The sequence below is a fragment of the Petaurus breviceps genome, unplaced genomic scaffold (assembly GCF_028583685.1).
Source record: "Petaurus breviceps papuanus isolate PSGF00001 unplaced genomic scaffold, PetGlider_PUasm1.0 91041, whole genome shotgun sequence".
Classification (NCBI taxonomy): domain Eukaryota; kingdom Metazoa; phylum Chordata; class Mammalia; order Diprotodontia; family Petauridae; genus Petaurus; species Petaurus breviceps.
This window is the reverse complement of record NW_027187400.1, coordinates 14,571,307-14,588,901: the sequence shown is the minus strand read 5'-3', so window position 1 is coordinate 14,588,901 and position 17,595 is coordinate 14,571,307. Positions and strand designations below refer to the sequence as shown.

At 50.8% G+C, this 17,595-nt stretch overlaps 2 protein-coding genes across 3 annotated transcripts in view; one reads left to right on the top strand and one right to left on the bottom strand.

Annotated features, from left to right (window-relative positions):
• The first annotated feature begins 21 nt into the window (after window positions 1-21).
• MRTO4 (MRT4 homolog, ribosome maturation factor) lies at window positions 22-8,265 on the top strand. 2 transcript variants are annotated; one of them, XM_069079162.1, is made up of 8 exons: window positions 22-192; window positions 1,156-1,214; window positions 2,002-2,105; window positions 4,099-4,180; window positions 5,425-5,492; window positions 6,753-6,904; window positions 7,628-7,704; window positions 7,802-8,265. In XM_069079162.1, the coding sequence occupies exons 1-8, from the start codon at window positions 165-167 to the stop codon at window positions 7,958-7,960; spliced, it is 729 nt and encodes a 242-aa protein (XP_068935263.1). In that variant the 5' UTR covers window positions 22-164; the 3' UTR covers window positions 7,961-8,265. The 2 variants fall into 2 exon arrangements, with proteins under 2 accessions (XP_068935263.1, XP_068935264.1); XM_069079163.1 differs by lacking the exon at window positions 22-192 and adding an exon at window positions 284-301.
• A 3,826-nt stretch (window positions 8,266-12,091) lies between these two features.
• Window positions 12,092-17,595, bottom strand: part of LOC138154412 (aflatoxin B1 aldehyde reductase member 4-like) — a 351,006-nt gene continuing 345,502 nt past the window's right edge. The window contains exons 4-8 of the mRNA XM_069079155.1: window positions 17,203-17,307; window positions 16,596-16,692; window positions 16,091-16,190; window positions 14,697-14,826; window positions 12,092-12,520 (exon numbers count right to left, since the gene is read on the bottom strand). Of these exons, the coding sequence (XP_068935256.1) occupies window positions 12,359-12,520; window positions 14,697-14,826; window positions 16,091-16,190; window positions 16,596-16,692; window positions 17,203-17,307 (594 nt within the window). The 3' untranslated portion in view covers window positions 12,092-12,358. The remainder of the gene's footprint in view (window positions 12,521-14,696; window positions 14,827-16,090; window positions 16,191-16,595; window positions 16,693-17,202; window positions 17,308-17,595) is intronic.

The window sequence follows — 17,595 nt, the reverse complement described above, 5'->3', positions numbered from 1 at the left end:
GGAGGCGGGGCAGCCGAGCACGCTGCGGTGCGAGGGCGCAGAAGCGACGGGAACGGGAATCTGGCGTTCGGCTCAGGCTCCTTGGGCAGTCCGCTTCCCAAGAGCCCTCGCGGCGCCGGGGTCCTCGGTGGCGCAGCCGGAAGGCCGCACGTGTTGGCAGCAATATGCCTAAGTCCAAGCGCGACAAGAAGGGTGAGCCCTGAGGGCGTCCGGCCGGGCTGGGGAGCGGGGGCAGCCTCGGGGCGTTCCCTGCAGAGCTCAGTTCCCTCATCCCATCCCCGAGCAGCTGGGCCCTTGGCAGGTTTGGAGCCAGGGTCATTGGGGAAACTGAGGCTGGGAGAGGGGGCAGGGACCTCCCCCTCCCAACTGCCATTTTCGTTCCGCCTTTAGGATGGGGAGGTGGGGTCAGCGGGTCAGTTCCTTGTCCAGAATCTCTCCAGGTTTGCGGCTTTGTCTAAGCCCGGGAGCGCCTTGATGCGGCGCCTGCTGTATGCCGGGCGCCCTCACAACCCCCTCGGGAAGTGGGTTCGACGGTTGTGCTCATTTAACAGACGGGGAAACCGAGAGAGGGCGGGGTGAAGCAGCTGACCAGGGTCCCCCCGCCCCAGGGAGGGTCTGAGGTCGGATTTGAACTCGGGCCGGCGTAGAGCTCTCGGTTGCTGCACCTGGTGACACGGCTCATGTCGGGCATCCTCCTGGTGCTGTTCCCGGTCTGAGGGCTATGCAGTGCCACGCAAACCTCCGGGCGCCCCCGAGGCGGCAGGGAGGCCGGCGGCCTTCATTTGTCCCTCCCTGGGCACCGGGCTGTGTGAAGAGGGCACCCGGCTTCGGACGCGGGATCCGGGTTCAGGCCCTAGTTGGTCCTCTCCTGAAACACGGAGGAGTGGACCAGGGCCTTCGAAGGCCGAGTTTAGATCTGTGGTGGGAACCCCTCCACTGAGCACCAGGCCCGGATAGAGCAGTGCTGTGGGACTTTTTGTACTTCTTGTTCCGAGCAGATCTAGTCACCAGAAGGGGTCGGGCGCAGGGAAGGGGGGCTAGTGAAGAGAGACTGAGATCCGCATCTTGGGCTGAGCAGAACCGGTGTCCTTCCTGGAGGCATCTGTCTCCCACTGTCTCACCAAAACTAAGCACTCCTTCTCTCCTCTGTCCCAGTTTCCTTAACGAAGACCACAAAGAAGGGCTTGGAACTCAAACAAAACCTGATAGAAGAGGTAAGAGGAGCGTGTTGTCAGCATTTTCCATCCCTCCCCTGACAAAAAGCCGGCTCTTTGACACAGTCAGGAAAAGTAGCTGCCTAAACAGAGATACAGTGACAGAGTTGGCGAGCTTAAGCTCTTCTGACTGTGGGTAGAAGTGGCAGAGAGGGAGGTTGAGGCCTAAGCAAGAGCTTCATTAGGGTTAGAGTGGTCCTGGCAAAAAAAAGTAGTGAGCCCATTCTGGGGGGTTTCCGAATGATAGGGGAGGGTCGACTACAGCTAGGGAAAGGGCCAGAAAGGACTTTCTGTGGAAGGTGGCACCTGAGTTGATGCTTGAAAGACGAAAGGAGGGAATGAATTTCAGGTGTATAGCATAGCCTGTGCAAAGTTGTGGAGGTGGGAGATGTCAGTGTTGTGTTTCAGGAACAAGAATCCAGAAGGCCTGGTGAATGATCTGTTAAGAGGAAGTGGAAGAGAGGGAAGAGTATACTGGGACTCAGATTGTAAACCTAGGAAGTTCTAGGGAGCAGGGCCAGTAAAAAGTCCCAGCCTTGTTTTTTGCCTAAAACATTAACCACTTAAGGTCAGTGAATATGTATTGTGTGCTTTCAGTGTGCACTGCACTGTGTTACAAGTTGTGAATGAACCCAGCCCCTCCCTTCATGGATTATAGTCTAATGGGGGCTAAGACATGAGCATATAAACTATGATACATATTGTTATGGGCTCAGGGCCTTAGAGATTGTAGGAAAAAGTAATAGGGGAGGAACTGAGTGGCCTAACCCCTTGAATTTCCCCACAGCTTCGAAAATGTGTGGACATGTACAAGTACCTTTTTATCTTCTCTGTGGCAAACATGAGAAACAGCAAATTGAAGGATATCAGGAGTGCCTGGAAGCACAGCCGGTGAGGAGGGACTTGGGGGAGAGCTGGGGCCTAGGGTGGTGAATCCCTGATAGGCTTTCTTCTCATCTGGTACACTGCAGTTCTTGCTGACCTTTGGCATATGAAACTTTTCCTCCCATTGAACTGACTTATATGCTTGTCATGTGCTGGGTACTACCAGTACAAAGATGGGAAATGGCCCATTTCAAGCCCCCAAAGAGTTCACATGCTGAGTATGATGAAGGCACAACACAATGGGGCATAGGAAAAACTATTGTTGACATTTACAAAACACTTTCCTCATAAAAGCCTGGTGAATTTTTTTTTTTTAATTTTTTAATCCCAGTGAATTAAGGAATATTAGGATATGTACCTTTACAGGTATAGGAACCAAAGCCCATAAATAAGGGACTTGGACAAGGTCATGCAACCAGTAGGTGGAAAAGTTTAAACTTGAATCCTAGTCTCCTGAAATCTATTCTCTTTAGAATAAATTTATTAGTATTTATAATCTTTCTCTCCCACTGCCCCCTTCCTCTTGAACAGGTTTTAAACAAATAAGTAATAAAGTGAAAAATAAAACTCATCACAGATGTGTATGGTAGTCAGCAAAATATTCCCACCTTGACCACACCCAAAAGTGTCTATCTCTTTCTTTTTTACCTTCATCTTTTCCCTGGCAGGAGTAACATGCTTTATCCTCAGTCTTCTGGGCTCATGATTTACCATTTCTTTGAACAGTTTTTTGAGAGAGTTGCTGTGAAGATTTTTGTACATCTAGATCCTTGACCTCTTTTTTTTTTCCTTTGGGGAGTAGACTGAGTCAGTCAGTACATGCCCACTATGTGCCAGGCGCTGTGCTAAGTGTTAGGGATGCCAAGGAGGGTAGAGGACAATCCCTGATCCCAAGAAGCTTACAGTCTAATGGCCTAGGTCAGAGCTTATGCTTCACTCGTAACTTGGGCGTTGATCCCAGCCTTGCCAGAATCACTGGACCAGTTCCCAGCTCTGCCTGCAGTGTATCAATGTACCTGTTTCCCTGCAGCCCCTCCAGTATGTGTCATTGGCTTCTTTAATCATCTTTGCCACCTTCATGCATGGGAGCTGGAATCTGACAGTGACTTTAATGTTAGCAACAATGTGGTTGTTGAGAGCTTGGATTTTTATTTATCAAAAACTGCCTGTTCATGTCCTAGTATTATACTTGAATTATACACAAGTCTCTTCTGCCTTGATTTGAGCAGCAGCAGGATAGAGTGGAGAAAGTACTGGGCCCAAATTCCAGTCCTGCGTCTTACCCTGGCTTTGTGACCCTGGGCCAGTAACTTATCCTCTAAGCATCAGTTTCCTCATTTGTAAAATGGGCATAGTACTGCCTGTAGCATCCCCCTTTTCCAGTTGTCATGAAGTTCATCTGAGGCAGTATATGTAAAAACTACATATGTCAAAGGCCTTGGTAAATGCCAAGTTGTTGTTTTTTTTTTTAATTTCTACTTAATTGTGAGCTCTTAGAAGCAGCTTCTGTTTGGGGGTGTGACCTTTTATCCCTCGCCCTGACCATGAGCAGCTGCTACACAAAGAAGTCACTTCAGAAATGTCTTTGAATTGAAGACTTGATGCAATCTTAGGGCTCAGAAGGTCTCCAGAGGTTTTTGCCCCCTTTTCAGGTCATGAAGTCCAGTCTAGGGGCATCAAGCAGGCACCTCAGTAATAATGATGGTGATTTCCATTCTGCAGTGCCCCAAGGCTTATGGACCAGTTTCGGGAGGGGGGGGGGCTCGGCCAAGATGAGCAGGTCAAGGCCTATTCTCATTTTAAAACTGGAAGTGGAGGTGGAGGGACCTGTCCACAGGCATACAGTGAGGAAGTGTCAGAACCAGCACTTCCTGATCATGGTTTCCTGGCACTCAAGTCTCTGATATTCAGGGCACCTAACACTTTGCAGAATTTCCCCAGAAAGTAAAAAGAAGGCCCAGAAGAGATGCCACCCTGATTTCGTTGTCTTTCTCTTCAGGATTTTCTTTGGCAAGAACAAAGTTATGATGGTGGCTTTGGGCCGAGGTCCCGCTGACGAGTATAAAGACAATTTGCACCAGGTGGGTCCCATTCCCCATTCTTTCAAGGGAGGTGATGGGCAGGGCCCCCTTTAGCCAGCTGCATGTGCCTCTGCTGAGAGTCTGTGTGTGACCAGGACAAGCAGGAGCCCTGGGGGCTTCTGTAGCCTGGGACGATGTATCTGGGAAGCCCTGCTGCCACCCTTACCCTTCAGTGCTTCCACAGCCACCTGTGACCATACGACCACCTCACTCCTCCCCTCCCCCCCCTTCACTGCTTAATCTTCCACCAAAACTCTTTCATTTTAACACAGAATAAAAGCAAGACTAGTTGGGGAGAGAGCAGGCCACCCTAGTCTTGTTTTGTTTAAATGTTTTATGGGCCCTCCTTAGGTAGTGTCTCTTGTGGGGCCCACAGACCCCATCTGTCTAAGAACAAGGGCTTTGAAATCTACAGAAAAAGTAAGTGGGATTACAAAGGAAACTAATGCTATTGAAATACAGTCAGCAGAGTCTGGGGGTTGGTTTTTTAAAGCATGTTCACAGATGTCACTTCACATTTGGCAGGTAGATTAGGTATTGCTAACATGAAGGGACTGTGGAGAAAATTATCCCCTATGGTAAAGAAGGCCACACCTGGGCAAGACCATGGAAAGCACCTTCAGGTGCCTGATCCTCCCTGGCCACATCCATCAGACTTAGCGTTTTCCTTCCCTCCTCTTCTCTCTCCTCCTTGCATTTTTCAGTTCCAGACAACCCGAATTTTTTTTCCTTTTTTGGAGGGGGTAGGGCAGGGCAGCTGGGGCTAAGTGACTTGCCCACGTTCACGCAGTTAGTAAGTGTTAAGTGTCTGAGGCTGAATTTGAACTCAGGTCCTCCTGACTCCAGGGTCAGTGCTCTCTATTCACTGCTCCACCTAGCCGAACCTCAGCCTAATCTTTAGACTAAATTGGTCTGATGTCCTCTCTCTGGCTTTGGTGGGAAAGTGTGACTCTGCCCAAGAGTTAGTGATCCTTTTGTGTATGAAAGGAACAAAAATGCCTTGGCTAATACACACAGACACACTCACAAAGAATAACTTGTGGCTAGGGGGATAATGGGATGTGAATCCCAAGAATGCCCCAGAGCTATTTCTAAATAGTTATTTCCTTGTCCCCAGTAAAGTTCAAGCAACAGCCGAAAAATTTCAGGGATGGCATGGAGGGGTTTTCTGCACCAAGGGGAAGGGGGCAGATCTGCCTCTTGCAGCTCCACTGGGGACTTAAGGCCTTTTTTATTTCCTGAAGGTCAGCAAGAAGCTGAGGGGTGAGGTCGGCCTCTTGTTCACCAACAGAACAAAGAAGGAAGTGAATGAGTAAGTGTTTTGAGACTGGAAAAGGAGCCAGAACCACAGGTAGGGAGAATTTGATTGAGGAGAGAGGCAGACATGGCCCCTGAAGGACCACATCAGGGGAATCTATTCACATCTCTGGCCAGAAGGCAGCTGACTCACAACTGAGTCCCAGACAGCTGGTGGTATGTGGGGGGTAGGGGCAACCGGCTTCCTAGACTTGCCACCCTCCTTCAGGTTTGGTAAGTGTCTGCTGGGTGCAGGGCCAGGAGTTAGAGACGCAGAAGATCACCACCTTCCAGTGGAACCCTCAGGGCAGAGTTTTTTTCTGATGCAAGAGCCAAGGTCAGATAGACTGAGCTGAAAAATCATCCTGTCCCAGGGTGGTCCCAGCCCAGTCTTCTTCACCCAGATACCCAAACTAAGCAGGAAGAATGGTCCTAAATGGCACTTGGGGGAGAGGGGACAGTCACCTCTGATCACAGGCCTCAGAAAGGGACATAGACCCCTTTTATTCTAGCAGCCAGGAATACTAATGATGATGATGCTGGAAGCTAACATTTATGTAACACTATGTGCTAAGCACTTTATCTCTTCATTTAATTCTCCCACCAACCCTAGGAAGTGGGTGCTGTTGTTCCCATTGCATTGATGAGGAGACTGAGGCAAACAGGTGAAGTGACTTGCCTGGGATCACACAGTTAGGAAGTGTCTGAGACCAGATTTGAACTCAGGGCTTCCTGACTCCTAAGTCCCTCACTGTATCCCCTGAGCCACCCAGCTGCCTCAGACAAGAGAAACGGCAGCAAGCCAGAGGTCATGGACACTCTGCATCCTAATTTACTCATTTATGAAGTGTGTAAGAAGGTCATGAGATCACAGATCTGGACCTGGAAGGGACTTCAGTCTTTCTGGTCCAACCTTCTCATTTTACAGATGAGGCAAGGTTAATGACTTGTCCAGGGTCACGTATCCTATGCCTCAGAGGCAGAGTTTGAACCTAGATCCCCCTTTGACTGCCCGTCTGACTTTGGACAACCCATGTAATCTCTCCCTTGGGGCCTCAGTTTCCCCATCTACTGTAAGATGAGTGTGTTAGCCAAGTGACTGCTGTGGTCTCTGAGCTCCAGGTGCATGAATATGTGGTACAAAGACAGACAAGTGGCCTGGCCCCTGCCCTCTGTGACCCAGGGTGGGGGAGGGAGGGGAAGGGGTACTCGGCTCTGCAGAGCAGGTGCACAGGGGTCTGGCCAGTGACTCTCCTCCCACTTCCTCATGCACTAGGTGGTTCAGGAGGTACACAGAGATGGATTACGCCCGGGCTGGGAACAAAGCCACCTTCACCGTCAGCCTGGACGCGGGGCCTCTAGAGCAGTTCCCCCACTCAATGGAGCCGCAGCTGAGGCAACTTGGGCTGCCCACTGCCCTCAAGAAAGGTGAGGACACGTGCTGGGTGGGTGTTGGACACTTGGCCTGAACCTCCTCATCTTTGCAGCCTTGGTGGCCTGTGGGTGTGGAAACTCACACACTGTCAGATGTGGCTGATGCGTTGAATGGCTTTTCCCCATCTGTCTTTTCTGTTCTGTGTCATAAGGGGTGGCCTGGCAGGGAAGAAAGGGGGAGGGAAATATTGGGGAGTGACAATAAAGTGAAAACAAGTGATATAAAAAAAAACCAAAGGAAGCGATTAGCTCCGTCACCCCTGAAAGAAGCTGGCATTTGCCCCCACAGGTGAGGGTGGTAGTACTGAGTGCCACAGAGAACAAGGGGACCAGAAAGCGTGGCAGCCGTGGAGGTGGCTCTTCACATGGAACTGAGAATCCCTGGGATTGGCCCTTCCTTCCCAGGAGGGCTTAGGCTAGTTCAGCTTTGCCCTCGAGGACAGAACAAATAACACAGGGGACAGGCCCCCTGGAGGTAGTGAGTCCATCAGCAGAGGTCTTCCAGACTAGGAGACCACCTGTTGTAGAGGGGCCTCCCATTCAGGTGCAGACACTGAGACGCCCCCTGAGGCATTGTCTGGCTCTTAAGATTCTGTTCTCTGTCAAGACCCTTCAAGCAGAGCTTGAGGGCCATCAGGGACCTTAGAGAATTTGGACAGGTAGGGCAGACTGGGCCAATGACCCAGGGAGCCCACTTCACCAGGACCCTCTCTGCAGGTGTGGTGACCCTCATCTCTGACTACCAGGTGTGTAAAGAGGGCGATGTGCTGACCCCTGAGCAGGCCCGAGTCCTGGTGAGTAATAGGGAGAGCCCAAGCCTCTGCCTTCCCCTCTCTCCCACCCCCCACCTCCCTTTCCAGTGTCCCTGACCCTTCTGCTTTGTTTCTTCAGAAACTGTTTGGGTTCGAGATGGCAGAATTCAGGGTTAACATCAAGTATGTGTGGCAGGCTGAATCAGGGAAGTTTGAGCATCTGGGGGAGGATGCAGAGGAGGACAGTGACAATGACAGCAGCTCAAAGGAATCAGAAGACTTGGACGGTGATGACTGACCAGGACCAGCACGGGGCCCCTTCCGCAGGGTGCAGGATTTCACCCATCCAGCCTTTCTGAGTGACTGCCTCCCTTCTTTTAAGGGAAGAAAGCCTGCCTTTGCAGGACTCTCAAGAGGGAGAGAGGTGCAGGGCACACGTGAGTGTATTTTTATATAGAATAAAGCATTGTCCATGGAGTGGGTGCACCTGGGAGCAAAGGGAAGGATGTGGCTCCATGCTGTGAGGGCTGGCGGGGGCCTGGCCTGCCCACTTCTCTCTGGTTTTCAGCCCAAACCCTTCAAGCCCTGGAGGCTCAAAAGGAATGAAGGTGATTGTCTTGGTGCTTCTCCCTGCTCCTACTTCCTCCGGACATCTGTGATAGAAAATGCCAAAGTTGGGATTTTGGAAGCTGCCACTGTGCCACCACAGTGAAACAGTCAGCCTGAGGGAGGACAAAGGGGTTGGGGTGGCTAGGACCCTGAGAGTTGGGTTCCTTCCCGTGCAAGGGCGCTCCAGTGTCCACAGTGCATGATAACCTGGACTAAGCTGTGTGTTACGTAGGGATGATGACACTTGGGCTTGAAACATCAGTGCTTGGCTCTGGGCCCCAGGGAAACAGGCACCACAGCTCAATTTTAGTTATCGCCTCATAATACTGACTCACATTTATAGAGCGCTTTCTTAAGATTTGCAAAATATTTCCCTCTGAGATAGGTGTGCTGAGTGTTATCTCCATTTTACAGATGAGGAAACTGACTAAAGGGTTTGACTTGCCCGTGTCAGACAGGATTCAAACCCAGGTCTTGATTCGAGAATCCAGTGCTCATCCCACTGTGCTACTTTCCAGAGGCATAGAACATGGTACCTGCTTGGTGCCAGTCATGAGGGGGCCCCACATGACCCACCCACTGGGGATGCGGGGGCTTCTCGGTGGCCCCTGGGCTCAATATCGAGGCCTCGGCTTCCCCATTTCTGTGTGACCCCTATGGGCAGTGTCCAGGGAAGCCCACAGACCCTTTCTCAGAATGTTTTTGACTGTTTAAAATTCCAGCATCACAAAGAAAGCCCATCGTATTGAGATATAATTATCCAAATGTTTTCAAACAGGTTAGGAACCCCAGGCTAGGGGTAGTTTGGCCATTGTTCCTTCTGTAAGAAGCCTCTCCCAGTCCCCCTTGGTGCCTTCTGTCTTGATTATCTCCCCATCAATCCCAGCTGAGACTTGTTTCTACACTGTTGTTTTCACCTTGTCTCCCTGGGGGCAGGGATTGTCTTTTGCCTTTTTATCCCTACAATACCTGGCACATAGTAGGAGCTTAATAAATGCTTGTTGGCCATCTGACTTGAGCAGTCAGGGCCCAAATTAGAAGAGGCCTTAGCCTAGACCTCCAGCTAGGAGGACCTGAGGACCCTAACCAAGTGTTTAGGTGATGGCAATGTCGTGGTCCATCCCGTGAGGCCCAGTCAGGAGAGCTGGCTTCCTGATCCAGCTCTGGGAGACCTTGCTGAGCCTCGTTTTCCTATGCATTTGAAAGGGGATGGTGGTAACAAGGGAAGTCCTGACAAGCTGGTGTTTGCACTTGTGGCTACAAGCAGCTAATTGGAAACAGCACAAATCCTGGGAAGAGGGAGTAAATTTCAGTCAGCATTTATAGAGCACTGATTACGTTCTAGGCACTGTGCTGAGTGCTGGGGAGAAGAGGTAAGACCAGAAGTCAGAGTCCTCATGGGGAGAATCCCACAAGATGGCCCAGCAGTCCTCAGCCAAGTAGAGGAAAGCTGGTGCTCCTTGGCTCATTTTCAACTAGAAATGGTCTGTGCCAATGCCCCAAGCTTCACCCACGGCCCAAAACCATCCCTTTGGGTTGGGGGGGTTTCTGGCACTTAAAAGAATGTGTGTAAAGCCATGGCACAGACAGCCTCATGGGTGTTCTGTTCTTGGAATGAGTACCGCATTCTCACAGCAGTGAGGTTGGGAAAGTGCTTTGCACATAATGGTGTTGTTTGTCCTTCATTCTGGAAGAGGACCATTGGACAGGACAATGAGATGCAAGCCCTTCTGGTCCCACTGGAAATCAGGAACTGCCTTGAGGCCTCTTGGTTCCAAGGCGTCTGTACTCCTTCGAGATAAGGATGTGCTGAGGGCCACAGGCCAGTTGCCAGCTCACAAGGACGTCTCCCACGAGACTGCTTGCTTGATGAGCAGCAGCTGATGTGACTGGTTCCGCCCCCCCTCCATTGGTTCATACCCCCGTGCACGAGATCATGCTTGAATCATGCTCCCGTTAAAGGTATATAAGGAGCCAGTTTTTTTCCTCCCCCACTCCAGGGTCCCACCATCTTAGAATAAACACAAGTCATTTCTCTCCCTGGTCTCGGGTCTCTTCCATCTGTCCTGGGAACACAACCTAAGGCTGGCCCTTAGGTTAGTAAAGTTAGCGGCTGCTTACAGACCATGACATTGGGGAGGTGATGCTATGATGTTCGAGTGAATTGGACTGAAGTGAGGGAGGGCTGTGCAAAGTCACCAGCCTCTCTCTCCTCTAGAGCCATCTGGGTCCAGTGGCCAGATAGAGACCAGGACAACTGGTGATGGCCCAGGATGCAGTTTGAGACTGGCCTTTTTAAGCTAAGGTCTTAGGTTGACTGAGGCAAAGTCCATTCAGTGATTAAAGCTAAGTAACAGTACTGGGTCTGGGTTCAAACTCTGCCTCTGAGGCATAGGATGTGTGACCTTGGGCAAGTCATTAATCTCCAGGCCTCAGTTTCCTCATCTGTAACATGAGAAGATCGGACCGGAAAGGTCCTTTCCAGGGCCAGATATGTGATCTCATGACCTTAACACACACCAGCTGATTCAAAAATGGGTGAATTAGGCTGCTGAGTGTGACCTCTGGCTTGCTGCTGTTTCTCGTCTGAGGCAGCTGGGTGGCTAGGGATACGGTGAGGGACTTGGGGGTCAGGAAGCCCTGAGTTCAAATCTGGTCTCATACACTTCCTAGCCATGTGATCCCAGGCAAGTCACTTCACCTGTTTGCCTCAGTCTCCCCATCTATGCAATGGGAACAACAGCACCCACTTCCTAGGATTGGTGGGAGAACTAAATGAAGAGATAAAGTGCTTAGCACATAGTGTTACATAAATGTTAGCTGCCAGCATCATCATTATTATTATTCCTGGCTGCTAGAATAAAAGGGGTCTATGTCCCTTTCCTGACGCCTGTGATCAGAGGTGGCAGCCCTCTCTCTCCCAAGTGCTACTTAGGACCATTCTTCCTTAGTTTGGGTATCTGGGAAATAGTGATTTGCCCAGGACTGAATTGTTAGTGGCTGAAGCTTATCTTGAACTCTGGTCTTTCAGATTGGGTCCAGAGCTCCCTTCTCTGAGGTAGACCTTACTAGCTCAGGCTTCTCTACAAGTATGTGTTTTTCAGATGAACAAAGGCGAGCTTCCTAGCATTTCTGTGGTCACGTGGTAGATTTAAGAGTCAGGATTTTAACCCAGATATCAAGCACTTTCCACTCCATTTGAAAGATCCATGTTTGCTTCAATATTTTATCACACAGTGCAGTTGCCCCCACCCCTATGAAACTCCTTTCTCATTTGGGGAGAACCTTCCGAGCTCCTAATTTTGAAAGGGGAAGTAGCACCAGCTGTCCCTGGCAACGAGGAGGAGGTAGTGATGGGTGCTAGGCAGCAGTGGGTGCTTGGTTCCTGGGATGGAGGTGTGGGAAAGAGGAGGAACGGGTGAAGTCCCTGGAGCTGCTTAGCCAGGAAAAGACTCCAGGGAGGCAGGAAGGCTGACTCGGCAGGGGCCAGGGCAGCCAGGGGTGGAGAGTTTGTTCTTCCTGGCAGGGATGGGCAGATTTAGGATCAGGAGCTGGCACAACTCTAAAATTTCACCTAGTCGAAGCAGAATGGCCACAGCATACTGCACAGAGAAGCCTCATGGACACAGACTGGGTTATCTGGCCCAAGACCCCACCCTACGTGGAGGCTTCTATGCCTTGTCCAGCACCCACCAGTGGCCTGATCTTAAGGAGGGAGCCTGGATCTGTCACTGACCTGCTCGGTGGCCCCTGCCCACCAAGGACCCAACCAAAACCAGGCCCCAGAAGAGCGCCATTCATAATTCACCCCAGGCCACTCTCTTGTGCAACATTTGCATTTACTCCAATAAGACAGGACAGAGCTGGTCTCAGCCCTCACCCTTCTCAACAGGAAGAACAACAGGTAGAAGTCCAGAGGTCTCAACTCCAGGAAGGAGGCTAGAAAACCACAGATTCAGAGAAGAGGGACAATCTGAAAGACGGAGCTTAGGCTGCAGCAGGTTAAGGCAAAGGCTGGCTGATGGGGCTAAGAGTACGGGGATACGCAGGATCATGACGGGGCCTCCCTCCACCCCCAGGGCTGCAGCTAGCGGAAGTAGTTGGGACATTCGTGGGCCACGAGGTTCCAGGCCTCATCAAAGGCCTTCACTACCCCAGGCTCCAGTGGGCCCTCCTCTGATGCTGCCATGTTCTGCTGCAGCTGTTGCAGGCTGGACATGCCCAGGATAACAGCATCTCCACGGGAACCCTGTCAGGAAAGGAGGGAGAGAACCAGTTGTGTGTGTGGGTCATATGGGAGGGGTGGGAGGTGAGGTGGGAGGATAATGTTTAACAACCAGCTTGGGGCCGGGAGGGGGGGGGTGCTGGTTAAGTGTTTAACAACCAGTTCTCAGTGGGCAGTTTCTGGTAAATGTTTAACAACCAACTCTCTAGGAGGGAGGATATTCAGGGTTATGATGGTAAATGTTTAACAACTAGCTCTCCTGGGGGAGGACATATGCATAACCATACACTTTTAAATTTAATCTATTTTATTAGTATTTTCTCTGTCTCCACATGACAGTAGGGTAGGGCCCAGGGTTAGAAAGGCAGAAGACAAATCATAGCATTTGCTGACTCCTGAGTTACAAATGTTCACACTCAAAAAGTTTTTTTCTGATCATCTTAATTTGCCTTTCTTTAATAGTGACTCAGGGCATTTTTCCATATGCTTATAGATAGCTTCGATTACTATATCTGAAAACTGCCTGTTCATATCCCTTGACCATTACTCAGTTGAGGAATGGTTTATTTATATAAACTTGACCCAGTTCTCTCTGTATTTGCAAACTCAGGTCTTTGTACAAACTTCTGCACAGCTATAATCACCAACGGCCACACTCAGAATTTAGTAGTGGTGGCATGAGCTGGCTCCAGAGGGATACCCCTGATCTCCCACAATGACTCCATGAGGTCAGGAGATGTCTCTCTCTTCTTTCTGTAGGAGCCTCAGTGTATAAAAGTAGGAGACCTGGAGTCAGGGAAACCCGAGTTCCAGTCCTTCCATAGACACTGATTAGCTGTGGGACCCTGGACAAGCCATTTAACCTCTGGCTGCCTCAATTTCCTCACTTGTAAAATGCGGACTTAGTAATAATGCCTACCTCACAGAGTTACTGAGGACCAGATGAGGTGACCTGTGTAAAGCATTTTGCAAATCATGCTGTTCAGTCGTGTCTGACTCTCCATGACCATTTGGGGTTGTCTTGGCAGAGATACTGGAGGGGTTTGCCATTTCCTTCTCCAGATCATTTTACAGATGAGGAAACTGAGGCAAACAAGGTGAAGTGACTTGCCCAGGGTCACACAGCTAGTGGATTTGAACTCAGATCTAGGCCCGGCACTCTATGCACTGTGCCACCTAGCTGCCTAAACTCCAGTTATCTTTATCTCTATCATCACACAAGTTCATTATCTCCTTAGCCTCATCAGTAGGCCCCCACTGATGCTCCAGGGGCTGCTAACACACGCCACTGTGGAAGAAGCCTCCCCACTGCAGGCCACCACCTGGTGAGTCCAAGGGGCTGCGGATGTGTCCAAGGAAGGCTCCTGGATAAGCTCTCCTAGCTTCCAAAGGCCATCCTTCCATTAGTGGTCATGAGGCACTCTATATGTCCAACCAAACTGAAGGAAGGATTATTCCCCATTCCAGCTTTGCACAGGCAGGTCAGGCCCTCCATGTGTCCATGAGCCCTGGAAGGGGATCATTACCCCCATTCTTCAGAGGAGGTAACTAAGGCCCACTGAGGTTACACAATCTGCCCATGGCCATATGGTAAGTAACCTCACAAGGCTGGATTCCAGCTCAGGTCTCCCTGACATGGAAGCCAAGAAGTTGTTCATCCCGTCTGACAAAGGGATGGACTGTGTTGGTGCGGGAAAGAACAATGAAAACAGATGGAGAGATGTCCATGGAGGGATCCAGAGCCAGGATCAAAAGAAACGCCCTCACCAGGGCCACCACTCAGCTCAGGGTGCACAGGGTGGGCAGTGTGGCAGCCAGCTGGGAGGCCTCCAGGCCAGCAGCCCTCTTCTACCTTTTTCTGTATCCCCAGCACTGAGCCTCTGCCTGCCACACTGGAGGGGCTTGAGAAACCCTCAGGGACTGATGCACGCTACCAGCTTTTGGCCCCTGGTCTTCAGGGGCCCCTCCTAGACATGATGCAGGGAAACACTGGCAGTCAATATACATTTGTGGTTCTTATTAATCTCTTGGGTTGGTTTGCCTAAAAGTTTTCAGGAAACATCCTTTTCCTATAATTCATTTGTGGTTGGTTTGCTAGCTATATTAAAATTAACATTTATCAGTGAGATGAAAGCCAAAGGGCTTTCACCGGAAAGGACTCATAGGAAGCCATGGGTCCCTGGGGTGCCTGGGGCATTACCTGGAGCTGGGAGTGGTGGTACATCCATCTGAGGGCTGCTGAGGTCATGCTGGGAGGGTGGGCCCCGTAAGATGCTGCCAGGGCTTTCTCTACAAGAGCAATGGCTTGGAAGTGATGCTCCTTCCAGAAGCTGTGATGAATGGGCAGAGAGGGAAGTTCAATGGTCAGTGCCAGGCTGGCCTCAGCAGGGCCTGTGTGGGGGCTCAGCTTGGCGGAGACCACGGGGGCCCTGACAGAGTCAGTCAGTCCAGGCCACGTTACAGTCCTGACTCCACCAGCTGCTACTCACAGGTACTGTCCACTACAAATTTCCAAGTGGGGCTGAGCTCCCCCAGTAAGGATCCCAAAGCATCCAAAGTGACCCATGGTTATGCTCAGTCTATCACTCAATGAACAATCCATGGATGCAGGACACAGGCCTTAGGGATATTATCTATGACCTTCATTCCTCTGGGGTCACTTGTCCCCATAATTACCCATCTCATCCCATGTGACACCCCAGAGGGCCCATTTTAGGACCAGTTACCCCATTCTGGGAAGGACACTGAGAGAATCCAGAGGATGAGGAAGTCCCTCCGGGACACAGCAGATGCTCAAAGAAGGGTTAAAGGCACTGGGGCTGCTTGGTCTAAGCTTGGGGACAGTTGGGAGGGCACAAGAACACCTGTCATATATGTGAGGGGCTGTCCTGTGGACAGTCCCAAATAGGCCAATTTGGCCTCAATGTCAAGAAACCTTTCCTCACAATGAGAGGGGGCCAAAAGGGGAAGGGGCTACCTGGGCTTCTGAGGGTGGTCTGGGGTCTGCAAGTGGAGGCTGGAAATCCACTGTCAGGGATGGTTTCAAGCGGCCTTTTGTTCAGGTCTGGACCAGAAGCCCCAGAAGGTGCTTTAACTCTTTTAATTATATCCTATTTAGGGGCGGCCAGGTAGCACAGCGAGTAAGAGCACGGCCCCAGTGTCGGGATGACCTGGGGATCAAATCCGGGCTCAGACACTTAGCACCCACCCAGAAACACCTGGCCGTGTCACCTTGAGCAAGTTACTTAACCCCAATTGCTTTAAAAAAAATTTAGATCCTATTTATCCTATATATGACTTGCTTTATGTGTTGTTTCCCCTGTTAGACTATAAGCTCCCTGAGGGCAGGAACTGTCTTTTCCCTTTCTTTGTGTCCCAAGTACTTAGCACAGTGCCAGACACTTCTATATACCAAATTGAACTAAAGGTCCCTTCAGGCTCTAAGACGTAGGATGGTTTCCCAGAGAGGTGGGCCAGGGGCTCAACCCATTTTTATAGATGGGCAAAGTCTGGAGTTTAAGAGATGCCAGGTCTCCTGAAAACATACTCCCATCCATGACCGGCTTCCCCCACAGAAGCAGGGGTGGAGCTCACCGATTCCTGTAGGTCTCAGCCCAGCTATTCCCAAAGAACCGGCCTTCAGGCTGTTTTTTGTTCTTGTCTTCATATTTGTACTTGCCAGTCAGGAGGCCACCTGAGGAGAGACAGGAGAGTCAGATTTCAGCATCTGCACTGAGGGCTCGGCCAGAAGTCAGGGCTGTGAAAGGTGGGGGGAATTTCAACTTGGCCCCAAGAAAAGACCCAGGCCCCTTGTCCACTCCCACCAGCACTGCTGGAAACCATCTGCATCTCGTGCCCAAGCTGGACCCACAAGATACCCACACCCTCATTCCTGGAGCACTCTGAAGATTAAAAAGTGGCTTCCACAGAATAACTCCTGCAGAGGGTGCTCTCTCTTTGGACACAGACATTGCAGTCTCCCATGGACACACAAGCAGCATCAAAGCCCTGACCTGAACCCAGATCTCTTGACTTCATGTGCTCATTCTACCATCCCATCCCAGAGACTCTGGGGTCCCCTCCCCTCTTTTCCTCATACCAGCCAAAGGGTTGTAGGCATAGAACCGGAGTCCATAGTGACGTAGGCAGGGGAACAGCTCCGTCTCCACTTGCCTGGTGGTGGCGTTGTACATGCCCTGTGAGGAGGAAGCACAGCACAGATGGGGAGACTCAGGGAAGGGACAACCCCCCAACCAGCCCAGGTCCGGAGAAGTCACCAGCTAAGCTCACTGGCTGGAGCTCTAGTCCAATTCATTCACTTTACAGATGAGGAAACTGAGGTCCAGAGAAGAAAAGTCATTAGGTAGGAAGTGGCAGAGTCAGGGTCTGAATCTAGGTCTTCTGTGTCCAAAGCCAGTGCTCTTTCTACCCCAAAGCCCTGGGAGTCAGAACCCTAGATCTATGTCCCAGCTTGGCTATTTACTAGCCCTGTGACATAGGGCCAGTCCCACCTTCCTCTGGCCCTGGATTTCCTGTTCTTTAAATGAGGGGCTGGTTAGATGGTCTCTCAAGTAGTGCCTGTGGGGCCTGATCCTCTATGGCCTTCATGGCAGAAAGGCTCCCTGCCACTGGAGCCAGGTGAACCCAGTAGTCAAGAAGGGCCCCCAGGAGGCCCAGCAGAGGCCCAGGCTCAGGCAAGTGCTCACCTGGTACACAGTGGGGATGACCCAGCCATTAATTCTGCAGAGGGTGCAGATTTCAGCGACTTCCCAGGAGGCGTAGTTAGACAGGCCCAGCTCTACAAACTTACCCTGCAGGGGAGAGAGAGAATCATCAAGTCAGGACTGGGCCCCTGTCTAACGAGTGGTCCTTCTATTTCTACCTGTAATTGCCTCCCTGTTAGAAGATAATCAGAATGTCTGTGAGTAGGGATTGTTCCTTTCATCTCCAGCTCTAGCACAGTGCCTGGCAGAGTAAGTAGTTAATAATCTTGAATGATTGATGAATGCTCTAAGGCCTCTCCAGCTCTGACCTCCTGTGTTCCAAGGCCCCTCCCAGCTCTGACATCCTGTGTTCTAAGGGCATTCTCAGCTCTGACA